The following is a 17264-nucleotide window of genomic DNA, read 5'->3' as shown; positions in this document are numbered from 1 at the left end:
CTAAAATTTTTTTTTTAATTTTTTTTTTTTTTTTTATGTTTATTTTTGAGAGAGAGTGCGAGCCGGGGAGGGGCAGAGAGAGAGAGAGAGAGAGAGGCACAGAATCTGAAGCAGGCTCCAGGCTCTGGGCTGTCAGCACAGAGCCCAATGCGGGGCTCGAACCCACGAACCATGAGATCGTGACCTGAGCCAAAGTCGGACGCTTAACCGACTGAACCATCCAGGCACCCCAAGAAATTTTAATATACTAACGTGATTGGAAGTCACTGAGCAAGGAGTAACATGCAGAGCTTCCCACATGTATTTGGAACCTTCTTTTGCTCAGAGGATCTGGCAAAGTACTATTCTAAAGTATATGTTGTCTTGTTAGGAATTTTATTTTATTTTTTTAAATGTTTATTGTTGAGAGAGACGAAGCGAGTGGGGGAGGTGCAGAGAGAGGGAGACACAGAATCTGAAGCAGGCTCCAGGCTCCCAGCTGTCAGCACAGAGCCTGACGCAGGACTTGAACTCACCGCGAGATCATGACCTGAGCTGAAGTTGGACGCTTAACCAAGTGAGCCACCCAGGCACCCCAGATATTTTTAAAGTAATATGTAGGACTGGCCAGAGTGCAAGGGAATTATTAGAAATCCACGTATTGTTGGGAGTCATTGTGATTTGTTACAGCAGTTTCCTTAGCTTTTTAACAGTGTCTATTAAACAGGTCATAATCTCATGGTTTGTGAGCTTGAGCCCCACATCGGGCTCACTACTGTCAGCACAGAGCCCGCTTCAGATCCTTTGTCCCCCTCTCTCTGCCCCTCCCTTGCTTGCATATGCGCGCGCGCGCTCTCTCTCTCTCTCTCTCTGAAAAATAAACATTAAAAAAAATGTATGCCAAGGACCCTGATGTTTATTCTTGGACTGAGTTATCCCATTTCTGAGAATACATGCTAATAATGTATTATGAGAATAATGCTAATAATTCAACATATAGAAAAACCTACAGGCGGGGCGCCTGGGTGGCTCAGTTGGTTAAATGACCGATTTCAGCTCAGGTCATGATCTCACGGTTTGTGGGTTCAAGCCCCTTGTCGGGCTCTGTGCTGACACCTGAGAGCCTGGAGCCTGCTTCAGATTCTGTGTCTCCCCCTCTCTCTGCCCCTCCCCTGCTCACGCTCTGTGTCTCTCTGTCTCTCAATAATAAATAAACATAAAAAAAAAAAAAAGAAAAACCTATAGGCATAAAGATGTACACTCTGCTATTGTTATATTAGCAAAGAATTTAAAGCAATTGCAGTGTTTGCTTGCAGAGGAATAATTTGCTGTAGATTATGTATTCCAGAATATTACAGTTCTAAAAACAGTTATGGTTTATGATGTTCTGAAAAACAAGCTGATTTTAAATTTTATATGTTACAGTTAGAGCTATGTAAGACATAAATGAGTGTGAAAATAGTTTGCCAGAATAATAGTGTTGATAAAAGGTTCTAGAACAGTGGATAGTTTTTTATTTCACAGATATTCTGTCTATATAGCTATATTACTTTCATAAAAAATTTTTTAATGTTTATTTATTTTGAGAGAGAGCACAAGCAGGGAAGGGGCAGAGAGAAAGAGACAGAATCCTAAGCAGGTTCTCACTGTCAGCATGGAGTCAATGCAGTCCTCGATCTCACGAACATCAAGAGTCGGACGCTTAACCAGCTGAGCCACCCAGGCACCCTTACTTTTATAAATTTTAATAACAGCATTGAAGGCTATAGCATTATTTATAGCAGACATCCTGTAATGGGGCTGCCCACTTTTCTAAGCCTCTGTTCCACTGATGCCAAATAGCAGTTGTCCCTGTTCTCATACGGTTCCAAAACTAGAATGACCTTTTCTCATTAGGTTTCCCAATTATTTTTCTCTTTTTAGTGCCTTGAGAGAAACACCGTCTGGCTGGCATCTGTGGAGGAATGTCAGAAATGGAATCATGCCATTCCTGAAGTGTTCTGCTTTGTTTTTTCATTACTTAAATGGAGTTCCTTCCCCACCTGAAATTCAAGGTAATTTCTACTTTCTTTCAAAGTGTGAGAAAGGTATGTAGTCTTTCACTCCAGCAGTTTATAATTAAGGTGCCTTATCAAAATGAAAACTTAGAACGTAGCTAATTGACTGTGGTGATGTGCACCATTATAGAATAAAAATGCATATTTATGTATAGGTCTGATTTTATTTGGATCTCAGTAAGTGTACTATTTTTGTACATTATTTTGTCCTATTTTTGTACATTTACATGTACAATACATTCGTTTGGCGTTCAGATGTTAAAATGTTCAATTTTATGTTACTTGTAACCTGGGTTCTTCAGATAATAAAAGAGGAAAACTCACAACGTCAAACATTTCTTGACTTGAAATGTGTGGCATTAATGTTCAGAATAACCCTAATTACGCATATGTGATTTTAATGTAGGAATTCTTTTGCTATTTTCAGTTGATTCCTATGTTCTGTTTTGATCCATTTCACAAAAGTGTAGTACAAAGGCAGACTTGAAGTTTATGGTCTTTGTACCTCATATGCCTGGCGCAGGGCCTGGGGAGCCGCACGTAAGGCTGCCCTCTCAAAGTCCATTGACCAGCAGCTTCGTCCACTGAATAGTCTAGACTTCCTAATCATTTGCAGCGATGATTAAAGACAGTGCTTAAATCCATCTCTCATGATAAAATCATCTCCTGTTTCTGCACCGCTTTCTACTTTTCCAGAGCACCCGTGTATTGTGACTGTCACTTAATGCTCACACATAACCCCAGTGAGGTAGATCGTGCTGGTCACCATTTTGCAAACGGCAAAACTGAGTTACCAAGAAATGGTGACCAGTTTGGCTTGGGAGTTGTCTGGCTCCACTCTCAGCTGTGTCATTTCCTGTGGACCCCTTCCACGTGCCCTCTTGTGAACTTCTACCAGTTATGTATCTAGTAAATTCAAACTCTTTCATTGTGCCCTTTTTTTTTTTTTTTTTTTTTTCTTTAAGCTCTGCTCTTGTTTACTCTCCTACAGGATCTACTCTTAGTTGTTATATGCATCACTCTTTTCTTCTTCTCCATTTGCAGTTTCTGGAACAAGCCATTTTGAACATTTGTGTAACTACCTTTCCCTGCCAAACAACCTCATTTGCCTTTTTCAAGAAAACAATGAGATAACAAAATTACTGATTGAAAGGTAATAATTACACACTCTTCTTCCATTAGATTGAATAGTTCTAAGGAAACAAACTTAGATTTATCACATATCACAAAATTCTCAGATAGTGAGCCTGTGTGATCGATCAGTCTGTGTGATTTATTCTATAATGATTCTATAATGATTAGGCCTTCTTAGTTAACAATTTACCTTTGTGGTTAGGTTTTTGCCAAGCTAGTGAACAGCATAAGCAGATTTGTTTAGAAGGAGAGTAGTGGTAGAAATGTTTATTTCCTTATATTAACTTACTTGTTAAGGATTCTGTCGTGTAGATTTTTGGAACTGAAAAACCTTGAGGGTTATCTAGTCCAGTACCCTCACTTTATATTCGAGAAAATTGAAGTCTAGAGAAAGTTACTTGTCAATCATGTCAAGTTAGTTAAGATGAAAATTTGGCTCTTTTACCCATAGAATGGGAAATATTGGCAAGTCATATATCTGATACAGGATTAGTATTCAGAATGTATGAATATATGGCCAGAATTCTTACATCCCAACAAAAAAGCAACGACCCATTTTTTTAATGTTTATTTATTTTGAGAGAGAGAGAGAGAGCACGAGCCAGGGAGGGGCAGAGAGAAAGGGAGAGAGTCCCAAGCAGGCTCCGTACTGTCATCATGGAGCCCGACCCAAGGCTCGAACCCACAAACTGTGAGACCATGACCTGAGCCCAAATCAAGAGTTGGACACTCAACAGACTGAGCCACTCAGGTGCTCCAAAGCAACTACCCATTTAAATAGAAGCAAAGGAGTTCTCCAGAGAAGATACACAAATGGCCAATTAAGCACACAAAAACATGCTCAACAGCACTAGTCATTATGGAAACACAAAAAAGAACCACAGTGAGGTACTACTTCACACCTATTAGGATGGCTATAATCAGAAGGCAGACAACAATAACACATGTTGATTGGTGAGGATGTCAATAAATTGAAATCCGTGTGCATTGCTGATAGGAATAGAAAATAGCACAGCTGCTCTGGAAAATAATATGGCAGTTCCTCAAAGAGTTAAACATAGAATTATCATATGATCCAACAGTTTAACTTCTAGGTATATATTGCAAAAGAATTTCAAACAAAGACTCAAGTAGATACTTGTACAACCATGTTCAGAGCAGCATTATTCTTGGGAGACAAAAGGTAGAGCAGCCTAATTGTCCAACAACAGATGAGTAGGTAAATAATATGTAGTTTACATACAGTGAAATATTACTCAGCTTAAAAAGGAAGGAAATTCTGACTCCTACTACAACATGGATGAATTCATCTTAAAAACATGCTAAGTGAAAGAAGCCAGTCACAAAAGAAAAAATACTGTGTGTTTCCACTTATATGAGGTATCTACAGTAGTCAAATTCGTAGAGACAGAAAATAGAATGGTGGCTGCCAGAGGCTGGAAGAAGGGAGGAACAGGCTAGTGTTTAACAAATACAGAATTTCGGGATGCCTGGGTAGCTCAGTCAGTTAAGCGTCCGACTTTGGCTCAGGTCATGATCTCGCGGTCTGTGAGTTCGAGCCCCATGTTGGGCTCTGTGCTGACAGCTCAGAGCCTGGAGCCTGTTTCAGATTCTGTGTCTCCCTCTCTCTCTGACCCTCCCCCATTCATGCTCTTGTCTCTCTCTGCCTCAAAAATAAATAAATGTTAAAAAATAAAATCAAAACAAAACAAAATAAATAAAATAACAAATAATAGAATTTCATTTGGGAAAGTTGAAAAAGTTCTGGAGATGAGGCTCCTGGGTGGCTCAGTCGATTAAGCATCCAACTCTTAATTTTCGCTGAGGTCACAGTTCATGAGTTCACACCCCTCACCAGACTCTGTGCTGACAGCATGGAGCCTACTTGGGATTCTCTGTTTTCCTCTCTCTCTGCTTATCTCTGTCTCTCTCTAAATAAGTAAATAAACATTTAAAAAAAAAATTCTAGAGATGAATGGTAGTGATGGTTGCCCAATAATGTGAATGTACTTAATGCCATAGACTTGTACACTTAAAAATGGTTAAAATGGTAAGTTTAATGTCACGTATATTTTGCCATAATTTAAAAAGAATTTAATAGGAGTATTCTAACTCCAAATACTAAAAGGTTGTCGTTAATTCATACTGGTTTTTCCAGAGTGTCCCAAATTAGTGGGGTGATAGTTAGGCTTTTAGAAAATCACAGGTCATATTCTTCTGATTTTAGAAGTTGAAGCAAAATACGTATTCCTCCAAGCTTCTTTTGATGCAGTAGATATATTAAGGCAAGAAGGTTTATTTTTCTCTTACTGGATTTAGAGAGGAAAAAATTCTAGTTCTAACTCTTCAAAAGTTAAGTGTTTTTTTTTTTTTCTATTTACTTTGAAGTTGGTGTCATCACATTGAAGTTAAAAGATATCTAGAAGGTGAAAGAGATGCTATAAGGTAAGTTAAAGATTATCAAAGATTGGGGGCGCCTGGGTGGCTCAGTCGGTTAAGCATCCAACTCTTGATTTCGGCTCAGGACATGATCTCACAGTTGGTGAGTTCGAGCCCCTCGTCAGGCTCTGTGCTCTCAGCACAGAGTCTGCTTGGGATTCTCTCTCTCTCTCTTTGCCCCTCCCTCCCTCCCTCCCTCTCTCTCTCGCTCAAAAAAAAAAAGAAGATTATCAAAGACTTGGTTGGGTGGTGAGAGGTAGGCAACAAGCAGGTTGTAAGTGTGCCATTCCTTTAAAATTGACCTCCCAGACCTTTATAAAGTGATTCCAGGAGGCAGAACATCCTGCTTTCATACTTTTTTCTTCTTAGTCTAACGAGAGTTTATAAAAGAATCAGATTTATGAGGAGCGCCTGGGTGGCTCATTCGGTTGAGCGTCCAGCTCTTGATTTCAGCTCAAGTCATGATCCCAGGGTTGTTGAGATTGGGCTCTGTGCTGAGTATGAAGCCTGCTTAGGATTCTCTCTCTGTCTCTCTCTCTGTCTCTCTCTCCCCTTCTGCCCCTTTCCCCCGCTCCCATGCGTGCTTTCTCTCCCTCTCATTAAAAAAAAAAAAAATCAGAATTATGAATATAAGTATAGTGCATTATTCTTGGCAGAAGAAACAAATAGCAAAGTTACTGTGTTTTAGAATGTTAGCTTTTTTAAAAATGTAGGTCCTGATGCACCTGAGTGGCTCAGTTGGTTGAGTGTCCAACTTCAGCTTGAGTCATCATTTCACGGTTCGCAAGTTCGAGCCCCACATCAGGCTTGCTCCTGTCAGCCTGTCGGCACAGAGCCTCTTTGGATCCTCTTTCCCCCTCTCTCTGCTCCTCCCCCACTTGCACTCTCCCAAAAACTAAATTTTAAAGTAAATAAGATAAAAATTAAAATGTAGCTCCTTTTCCAAGTTTTTGTTAGCTTTGTTTTTCCCTTTTATTATGGAAAATTTTTAACTATCCAAAAGTATGAAGAATAATATGAGGCTCCACATTCCTGTCACTCAGCTTCAGTGATTATCAAATCATGCCTTTTTTTTTTCTTCATTCACTTTTTTTAACCCCCTTCATTCCTTTTTGACATTAGCTCTATTCTGATTCCATAGTAAAGTATGCTATCCTGGGTGATGACAGATGTATTTCATCTGTTAATCTCTCCTTGGTTCTATTGTATACATCATCCATAAAAATCAGAAGGCCAGAGGAGATTGGCTGTTCTATTTCTTTGATTTTATAAATAGCCTGTCCCAAATCTAGAGATGATAGCACCCTAATTTTAATAGGTTGAGCCATGTGGAATTCTGATTGTTATAAGTCAAAAATGGTTGAATATCACCAGTTTCATATGGTTCAACCCTACTGTCATGTGGGACAGTAGTTCTCTACTTGAAGTATGCATCATAATAACTTTGAGAACTTTTTACTCAGGCCTAGAGGTGCCTGGCTGACTCAGTCGGTAGAGCATGAGACTCTTAATCTTGGGGTCATGAGTCCAAGCCCCACATTAGGTGTAAAGATTACTTAAAAATTTTTAAATCTTAAAATAAAAATACCCAGGCTCCTACCTACTAAATCCAGTTTCTCTAAAGTTGACATGTGTGTCTCCCCAAAATTCCCCCCAGGTGACTCTGGAGTAAGATCTGTCTCAGTAACTCCCCCCCAGCTGTCTGTCCCTGCGGTAGGGACAGAAGGGGCAGGCCATGTCGCACAGTGTGTGCTGGGCATAGATGAGCACTGAGAGCAGGTCCTCACATACCAGTTGGATTTGGGTCTTTTACCTGAATTAACTTGTCACAGAACGAACAGGGCCGGGTATCGCTAAAGAAAGTCTGTGTTTTCTACTGCCTTCTCTCCTCCAACTCATTTCTGCCTCAAGATCACCCTTAGTAAGCATATCTTTTGTGTCTTACCCTGAATTGTATGGTTGGGCTCTCCATTACTGTGCTGTTTCCTTAGAAGCCCAGGGAGGAGTGTCTTCCCTTCCTTCTCAGAGCTCCCACATTCTCACTTTAATGGGGCAGGTACTAAGTACTGTCTGCTACCTCGATAATGTATTCTGAGCTCTTCAAGTAAAAATGTAAACCCTAGGGCCCTGTGTTATTTAAGAGGGCCTTTTTAGAGGCACCTGGCTGGCTCAGTGGGAGAGCATGGGATTCTTGATCTCGGGGTTGTGAGTTCAAACCCCATGTTGGGTGTAGAGCTTACCTAAAAAAAAAAACAAAAGATAATAATAATAAAGACACTGCATCAAAAAAAACGAGTGCCGTTTTAATTTCTGACTATGGCTTCTCATATCACTCATTGCCACTGTGGTAACACCCAGTCACCCAGATTCAGTGTTCATTTTTTTTTTTTTTTTTTAACTAAGAGTTACCTGTCATTGTTATAATAGGACTTCTAACTTGTTTTTTATGTGTTTTTGTTGGTTTGTTTTGTTTTGTTTTAGCTATCCAAGAGAATCCAACAAATTAATAGACCTTCCAGAGGATTACAGCAGCCTCATTAATCAAGCATCTAATTTCTCGTAAGTTCTGATATTCAAGTGTTGAGCCTTTCCTGCCATTGGAAGCACTCACTTCTCTACACAGAATTTAAGGGATTTTGTTGTTGTTCAGCCTCGTTTGGGTAGGGGAATTATAACGTTGGTTAGAGTTTTACCCTGCCCGACTTGTAACAGCATCATTCCAGCACGCTTCAGAATAAGATACGAGAAACGGGGCAGTGGGGGACAAATTTGTCACTACGGGTTATCTAAATAACCATTTACACTTTAATAAGAGCCCTTGGTAATGTTTTTAAATGTTTGACATAGAAGCAGTATAAATAATAATCCGTAGTATGAAAAATGGAACGTTACCTAGACGGTTGAAGCTGCCTTGTGTATTTCTCCCCTGGTGCTTCCTCCTCCCCTCACAGAGATCTGTCCTACCAAGGTGTTGAGCCTTCCTGTGCATGTACACGTTAGCCGCAAACATTTGTATTCCCAAATAGCATATATTTATTTCACATGTTCTAGGCTTTAAAATGGCACTCTACTGTATATACTCTACAGTTTTTGTCACTCAGCAAACTTCATAAGAGTTTTTATACATTCGACATACATAACTTACAATTCATCACTTCTCACTCTTGTGTAGTATTTCATCACAGGATAGCAGAATTTACATGTTTTTTTCTCCTATTGATTTTACTTACCGCTTCTCCAATTGTTGATAGATTATTTCCCATCCATGGTATTTGCGTGAGGTGTTCCCAATTTTAGAAATAAATTTGCCTGGGCCATAGAATATAGGCCTCTTTAGCTCTACTTAATATTGCAAAATTTTTCCAGGGTGGCTTTACCACCGTCAGCTCTTTAACCACTCTTTGTTAGAGCAATGACTTGAGTGCTTTCTGTCCCATGGAGGTGCCCCAAATCAGGTGGTGATAAGAGCAGAGCCCCCACTCTGTGCCTTGTGTGTGGAACTCTGCTGTGCTCCCAGAGCTACTGCTGTCAGACGGAACTGGAAGGGGAAGACGTGGGAGCCTGCACCGCTCACACCTACTCCTGTGGTTCTGGGGTGGGCATCTTCCTCAGGTGAGGCCCGCTGGGCGCTTTTTCCTTCGCATCTGCCGTGGTATATGAATGTTGAGGGACAGCACAAGAAACCACTGTGTTGCAAAGAATTTTGAGACTGCTGTTCTCCTGTGTTTTACTCATTCAAGAAACAGGGGAGCCTCCTCTCGTCACAGCTCATATTTGGCTCATGCTGTCTCTTTGCTGCTGCTTCCATGGTCATCCTTCCCACCTCCATGACAATTCAGTTCTGCTTTCTTTGTGCCTCATTCTAATGTGAAACTGTCCTTGATTTTCTGCCCAAATCCAATCAGAATTACTTCCCTTGTTTCCTTATGGCTTGGGATCCATACATATCACTGACTGATGTATATACTGTTGACCCTTGAACAACACGGTTTGTAACTGTATGCAAGTCCACTTACATGTCAGTTTTTTTCAGTAAATACAGTACTGTAAATGTATTTTATCTTCTTTCTGAGTTTCTTCATAACTGATAACATCTTTTCTCTAGCTTGCTTTGTTATAAGAAAACAGTATATAATACATAAAACATGCAAGATGTGTGTTAATCATTGTCTATGTTATTGGTAAAGCTTACAGTCAACAATGAACTATTAGTAGTTAAATTTTGGGGGAGTCAGAGCTTATATACAGATATTCAACTGCACGGGGAGGTTGGCACCCCTAACCACCGTGTTGTTCTCGGGTCAACGATGGTTGTGTATATTAGATGATATACAGCCAATACTTATTAGTGACTACTGTGTAGTGGGCTTTGAGAATGCAGTAGTCAGCAAGACAGACAAAATCTCTGCCTTTGTGGAGCTCATTTTCTAGTGTGGGAGATAGAAAATAAACAAGGCTGATACGAATTTAGAAAGTGATACACTCAGAGGACAAAAAGTAAAGCAAGGAGAGAAATATGAGATGGCAGATGAGGAGTTGGATTTTAGTTAGGGAACCGGTAGGGAACCGGGGAAGGTTCCCTGAGAAGGTGACTTTTGAATAAACACCGAAAGAAGTAGGAAGAAAACTCTAGGCAGGAATAGCAATTGCAAAATTACTGGGAAATGTGCCTGCTGTGTTCAGGAAACAGCAGTGAGGCTAGTGTCACTGGAGTAGTGTGCACAAGGGGAAGTATTGTGGGGCCTGCTATGTCCTGGTGACATACCAGAGTCAGATGGAAGCCAGTTCGGGGTTTGAAGGAGAGAAGTGACATGAGTTTGAGCTCCCCTGGGGCATAGATTATATCCGTATCTTAGGTATCTTAGTCCCCTGGTACCTGACAACTTCTTACACACGACAGGTTCTCAATAAACGTTGAATTGAGCCGAATTATTAATACACAAAAAAGGTCAGGCAAACCTCTCAAAGGGTTGGGGAGATCCATTTTTAAATAGCCCTGAGGAGAAATATAAAAGTAGCATTTTCTCTTCTCTGGCATATTTCAAAATTCTTTTGGTCATGTACAGTGTTGCGTTGTGTTTCAAGTCAACCTAATTCAGAATGTTTTTGTACATTTTTTCAATGAACAGTTTCTTCATAATAGCTGTTAAAATATCAGTCACTATTTTATGCTTAGAAGTTAATGATCTTTCTCACACTTAATTTTTTAAATGCTAGTATTATATGAGTCAGTGATTCCTAACCCAAAATGTGCCTTGCTATATTGCCTTACAATGCAATCATTACTGGTCACAATACAATCAGTTTAATTACTTTTAAAACTTGGGTGGATGTGTCGATACTTTAAGTGTCTCTGCTATAAATGCTGTTTCTTCTCTTCCAGCACTAGTGTTGTTTATTTTTATAAGACTCGAGTCCATTAGGAACTGAATCCAGACATCCGTTACTGATCTAGAATGTATAAATGGTCTCTCTACAGAGTACGGGAATGTCAGGTGCTATTTTTAGCTGGCAAAACCAAAGGCTGTTTTTATTCTCCTCCTTACCTTGATGACTATGGGGAGACTGACCAGGGACTCAGGTAAGGGCCCATGCTGGGGGGCTGGGTTGGCTGACCCTGGGCCTCCAGAGCCTTCAGTACCTGGTGAATGTGGTAGGCCTGAGTGAGGTCTGCCTGCCAACAGCCCAGGGGTTGTAGACCTTCTGTTCTGGTGGAGGTGGACTCTTCCAAGGAGGGCACCCTGGCTGCCTCGCTCACCATTACCTTTCCCAGCCCTTAGAATTTCATGATGGCCATCAGAATAGACAAGAGGAAAGAATAGGAGAGAGTACAACTTTTTCCATTTATCACCCCAGAGAACGGTTGAAATGGCCATGTGGCGTCCACAGCATCAGAACACTGTGACGATAGCCTGTTGTGCCTTGTGTGGCTTTGTATGAGGAGACCCATTGTCGTTCAGGTGATATAAAAGAGCAAATCTTAATTGATGAGAGATGTGTGTGGGGCTGGCTCTCGGTAAAGCATGGAACTTGACCTCAGGGTTGTGAGTTCAAGCCCAAGTAGGGCTTGGAGCCTACTTTAAGAGAGAGAGAGAGAGAGAGAGAGAGAGATGTGCTTATCTTATTAACTTAAGAGTCTGGGAACAAAGAGAACATACAAAACAAGACAACAGTATATGAGGCTTAATCACTTCTCCTCTGGCTGCTTCTATTATATCATAAGAAAATGCTAATGGCACTTCCCTCAAGCACTATAAAAGAACTTCTTTCAGACCATCTTTTCGCCCAGAGGAGGTGAAAGTCTTAACCTAGACAGAACCATCCAGCCTTGGGGCGGAGAAAATGAACGCCTGGAAACCAAAGCAAGAGAAGTAGGGGGCTGCTCCGGGCTCTCAGCTGCAAGGTTACCCGCATATGCCACCTGGTGCTGGTTCTCCTGTTGCCCCAAGGAGCGTGGGCTCGTACGATAAAGAGCCCTGGTTAGCGAGTGACAGGACTGGTGTGCTCTGAAGCAGGAGCAAAGGCCACCAGCATGAACTCACCAAAACCTTTGCTTTGGGTAAATTAGACCCAGAAATTATTCACATTTGGCTGCTTTGCTTCTTAAACTCTGGCTGAAAGACAGCACTCCGGGGAACATTTTTACCCTTGCAATTTTCCTCCCATTCCCTCCCCTGCCTCCTCCCTTCTTACTTAACATTTTAGCAGCAAAGTGGACGATGAATGGGTAGTTTTAGCTTCTCCCCCTACACTCTCCTGCCCAGGCCCACCCTCCCTTCCCTCACCCCCAGTCTGAGTTAAGTTTAGCTCGCATGCGTTTTTCCTCTTCTTTTCGGCACTTACTCCCTTCAGCTGCTCCTAGCCAGCCTTCAGAGCTAATGTGTTATTAGCCACGGTCTCGTGCAGAACAGGAATTTTGCAGAGGATCTTAAACCAGTACTCGTAACTGTTCCTAAATCAGGAAAGGTTGGGGTGTAATAGATGAATAAACAGAATGCATCCTGAGTGACGTGCGTCTTCCTTCTAGACGGGGAAATCCTTTACACTTGTGCAAAGAGCGATTTAAGAAGATTCAGAAGCTTTGGCACCAACACAGTATCACGGAGGAAATTGGACATGCACAGGAAGCAAATCAGACACTGGTTGGCATCGACTGGCAGCATTTATAATTACTTCACTACCAAAAACAGAAACTTGGAGTTTTATAACCCAGTTGGCTTTTCAAGAAAGAGAATAGGAAATAAATTCTACTGAATTTGGAAATCAATTCTTTATTTAAGCTTTCCTTCCTAGTTTTGTTTTCATAGTTTCTGGCTCCAGGGACTGATGAAAATCACCTTCCATCAGCGGATTTTCTTGCACTGTTTGCTGTGTCCCTCAAACGTAACTGCTTGAGTTTTAGGATCCAGCAAGAAGCACTCTCTTCCCCAGCTGGGCACGACCCTTTGTGGGCATGTGACTGTGTTTGACCATTCCCAGTAGTCTGAGCCATGTTACATTACTGATCACGAGGAACTCCAGGCCTGAAGCTGATGCGACAGCAGCAGGAAAAAGTCTCTTTGGTCTCTTGGGGTCACACTTCTTGGTCCCTTTCAGTGACTCTCAACACTGGGATTGGGTCGCTGTCCCCTCCGCTGACGGGACCCTACCTCTAAGAGCAAAGCAGTGGATCTTGAAAGCGGCAATCCCTTGTCTCCATCGCTGTGAGCGGGTTGGGGCATGTGTGCACCTGTGGGACGAAGGGGAGAGGCATTTGCTTCATATGCTGGGTGGTTTTCAGGGCTATAGAAGTTGGGGTTTTTTGTTACATGGTTTTTTGGTTTTTGTTTTTTGTTTTTGGCAAGACTTTTGGCTTTGAGAGAAAAACTCATTTTAAAGGGCTTTTTGAAACCTTAGAGTATCCTAATTTTTCAGACAATATATTCCCATTTCTAAGACTAAACCGAGAGATTGTATGCATCCTGAATCAAACACTAGGAGAAAAAATTAGAACTCGGTGTTTTGAGGTTTCCCCACCCCTTCCAGCATTTCCTGGAATAGATGAACTGCTGTTTACCTGCTGGCTCACTTAGTACATTCCTGGGACAGCCTGTGTGCCCAGGCTTTTTATTATTTTTAAACATTATTGTTCTTACTAAGAGGTGCCTTCCCAGAATGATAGCCACTTAGTAAAATAGCTTTTAACTCTTATATACTACACAGCCACTCTCGTTTGATACATGTGTGCTGAGAGCTTGAATACCCACGGAGAGTGATGGCAGATTTAGTGGAGGAATACATTCTGAGCCTCTCCGAGGTGGGGCTAAGGGACAAATGAATCATAAGAGGGTCTTGGATTTTTTTAGCCAATGAAAGTAACCCTTTCACTCAGTCCGTTTTGAATTGCATCTGAAAGTTCTGTTCCACTCAGCTTTGCATACACTGCAGTAAACCCAGGAGGAAGATCAGGATTCCAGACTTTAGGCTAAAATAAGTGGGAATGCAGAAGCCACATTCACTGCTTCTTCCACAGTAGTGTGTGACAGGAACCCATCCTCTGAAAGGATGACCTTAACCCTTTTTGCTTGGGACTGGCTCACCCAGCTGAGAGGAGGACCAACAGGAAGAAAATCCAACTTAGGACCCAGCACTCTCCCCCGTTTTCTGGCCTTCTGTTCATAAGATCTGAGGCTGTGGATGGCACAATGATTTTAATGTTTATTTTGGCCTTTTTCACATCCCCGTTCCTTTAGCGTTAAGTCCAGCTTCTTTTGGCTTTTCTCCATATCTTCACCAAGCTTAAAGTAAGTCCAGGTTCCCTCTCTGTAAATGGATTATAAACATTTTTACCAAATCATAACAATACTCTGGCTTTCAGGAATGACTTCATAGAAGTCCGTTGTTAGCAGAGGGTGTCCCTGGATTTCATTCTTTGAGAATGTCAGGGAGTCTGATGAATTTACATGAAACAGCAACACACGCACCCTTCCAGTTTCTGGTGTGTGCATCATTGAGCTAATTGTCTTCCCTACCTAATGAATCATCTTAGTTTTTATGATTTTTTCCGCATGTATTATGTTTATTGTAGAAATGTTTATATAACATCCTTTCCATATCAGGGAAAATCATATCTGTTTAATAAATTGGCCATAACTTTAATATCTGTGGACATCTTGTAAAATTTGGAATGTATCATATGTAAAAAGTTTAAAGATATCCAAATAAATGCTTTAGGTGTTGACATTACTTTGAGTCTGCCTACATTTTCTTTGTTTTGTTTCGCACACTTAAATGCCATGGAAATGTTCCCCATGTCACCTTGCTACAAATAAAGTGGAACATCTGTATTAGCTTGAAAATTAAGAGGCTTATATTATTAGTGTCAATTATGGCCATTAGCCAAACCAACTTGACCTTACCAGAGAAAGCTGGATCATCATTTCAGCTGATTAAGCTTCATATTCATTGGCTGCAACAGCTCGTGAACTTCTGAACCATTTTGAACCTCGAATCACTGGGGAAACAGAGCACTCAAAGTCTCTTCCAGCAATATGACCTGTCTTCAGGTTTATACTCTTCTTGCTCTTTCTTCCCTGGTAATCTTCAGGTCCTTGTTCTTACACACTCCCCAGACATTCTCTGCTTATGAGAGACACGTGGAGGAAGGAAGCTATGTCCTTAATTTGCAGGAGAGTCATTGCCTAGAAGAACTCTGCTGTGCTTTTCAAAATCCTCTTAAAACAGAAGGCATAAACTAAGAAAGCAAGGTTTCCATGTGTTCTCCCTGTCTTCTAGCTTTTTTTTTTTTCAACGTTTATTTATTTTTGGGACAGAGAGAGAGCATGAACGGGGGAGGGGCAGAGAGAGAGGGAGACACAGAATCGGAAACAGGCTCCAGGCTCTGAGCCATCAGCCCAGAGCCTGACGTGGGGCTCGAACTCCCAGACCGCGAGATCGTGACCTGGCTGAAGTCGGACGCTTAACCGACTGCGCCACCCAGGCGCCCCTCTGTCGTCTAGCTTTTAATGCTGCTCCCAGCTTACTCTCTTCCCTGGTCCAAATGTCAGCAGTTCCAAGGGTCATTAAGCCCTCTGACACACTCCTTGCTCTGTCCTTATTCTTGTTTTTTTTAAGTCAAGTGTATTAAGGTATTTTACAAATAGTAAAATTCATCCTCTTTAATGGACATTTTTATGTATTTTAACAAAGGCATACAACTACTGCTATCAAACAGAACAGTTTTGTCTGCCCAGGACATTCCCTCAAATCCCTTTTGTGGTCACCTTCTTCCCCGGTCCTGACCCCCAGACAACCACTAATCTTCCTGTCCCTTTGTTTTGCCTCTTCCAGAATGTCCTATAAATATGTATCACATGTAGCCTTTTGAGCCTGGCTTTTCTGAGAAGACTAATGCATTGGAGAGTCATCCGTGTTCCTTATGGTTGCTGAGCGGTGTTCCACTGTGCAGATGTTTATGCAGTTATCAGGTGTGAAGGACATTTGGGCGGTTTATGGTGATTATGAAAAAAATGAAAACGTTATTGTGCAGGTTTTTGTGTGAAACTACGTTTCCATTCCCCTTAGGTAAATAGCTAGGAATTTTCTCCTTCTATCTTAACCTGCTGTATTCCATCTTTGCACAACATTCTCTAACTTTGCTGTTTATATTCATCCTCTGTTTGGGAGGACAAAACACCATCAGAAGTTAAAAGACTGATGTTTTCCCCTCCTTCAAGCAAATCTCCTGTCCACTGAGGACCAGGAAGTCATCCCTCTCTCCCTGGTCTTCCATACCATTCGCCCCCACATTCCTGTCCCTAACACGGTGCTGCTGGCTGGCCACCCTGTCATCGGGAGCCGTGTTCTCCTCTAGTAGCAAGTCAGAGACCCAAGTTGTCTTGGTCTCCCTTCCCTCCCCCACTCGGCCCCGCTCCTGGCTAAGCTGCAAACCTGCTGGCCTAGCATTACAGGTGCCCGGACAAGGAGGGGCAGGGGAGCGTGCCGAGCCAGCACCTAATCTTATTAACCTATATTGAGGTTACTTGGGGTTTATTTGCTGGTGGTTCGGTCCTGGGCTTGAACGTGTTGCAAGAAGCTATGGGTTCTTGAACTGAAGCCACAGATTCCAGCACACTTGTCTTCCTAAATGTTCAAAATAAGCAGCTAGTACCTACTTCTTCACTCTGGAGAAAGTGTTTTAAAAGTGGAAAAGACCTAAGGTGCTGTCTTACCTCTCACCCTGCCCCAAGGAAGGCCTGCCAGACTTGAAAACCTGGTTGAGTCCCCTGGGAGAAATGAATTTATACTGGTCCCAGGAAAGCCTGAGGTCAGACACAAGGAAGACCCAGGTCAGAGTCTTGTTGGCCGCTACCTGAGAAGCCCTGTGAAGTGTAGCTCGCCCTACGTCTGCTTGAACCAACTGGGGATATTTATCATAGGGTCAGTTCACCCTTGGTCCTCCCAGCAGCTCTCAGATTCTAAGGTTGCTTACATCTGCCCTATAACCTGGCCCCACAGAGACTTGTGTTTCCCTGTTTGGGAAAATACATTTTGACCAGAGCAGGGAAAAATGGTTTGGAATTTTTGCTTAAATCACTAAACTAAGATTCCACACATGAAAATATTAAATAAATTCAGCTCTGGTCTGAACTGGTCAATGTGGAGAATATTTGGGAT

General features: G+C 41.8%; 1 protein-coding gene across 6 annotated transcripts in view; it reads left to right on the top strand.

Annotated features, from left to right (window-relative positions):
- The window catches only part of UBR2 (ubiquitin protein ligase E3 component n-recognin 2), a 155177-nt gene that overhangs the window by 108186 nt on the left and 29727 nt on the right, over positions 1 to 17264 (top strand). For 5 of the 6 annotated variants that reach the window (XM_027057738.2, XM_015071257.3, XM_053222786.1 and 2 more), the window contains 7 exons: positions 1903 to 2033; positions 3081 to 3189; positions 5559 to 5615; positions 8091 to 8168; positions 9051 to 9221; positions 11089 to 11190; positions 12637 to 14834. In XM_027057738.2, the coding sequence (XP_026913539.1) occupies positions 1903 to 2033; positions 3081 to 3189; positions 5559 to 5615; positions 8091 to 8168; positions 9051 to 9221; positions 11089 to 11190; positions 12637 to 12778 (790 nt within the window). In that variant the 3' untranslated portion in view covers positions 12779 to 14834. Of the gene's footprint in view, positions 1 to 1902; positions 2034 to 3080; positions 3190 to 5558; positions 5616 to 8090; positions 8169 to 9050; positions 9222 to 11088; positions 11191 to 12636; positions 14835 to 15938; positions 16076 to 17264 lie in introns of those variants that run through there. The other variant, XR_008298606.1, reaches the window with a different exon arrangement.

The sequence above is a fragment of the Acinonyx jubatus genome, chromosome B2 (assembly GCF_027475565.1).
Source record: "Acinonyx jubatus isolate Ajub_Pintada_27869175 chromosome B2, VMU_Ajub_asm_v1.0, whole genome shotgun sequence".
Lineage (NCBI taxonomy): Eukaryota > Metazoa > Chordata > Mammalia > Carnivora > Felidae > Acinonyx > Acinonyx jubatus.
Note: the sequence above shows the minus strand (reverse complement) of the source record. Positions and strands in the feature narration are given on the sequence as shown.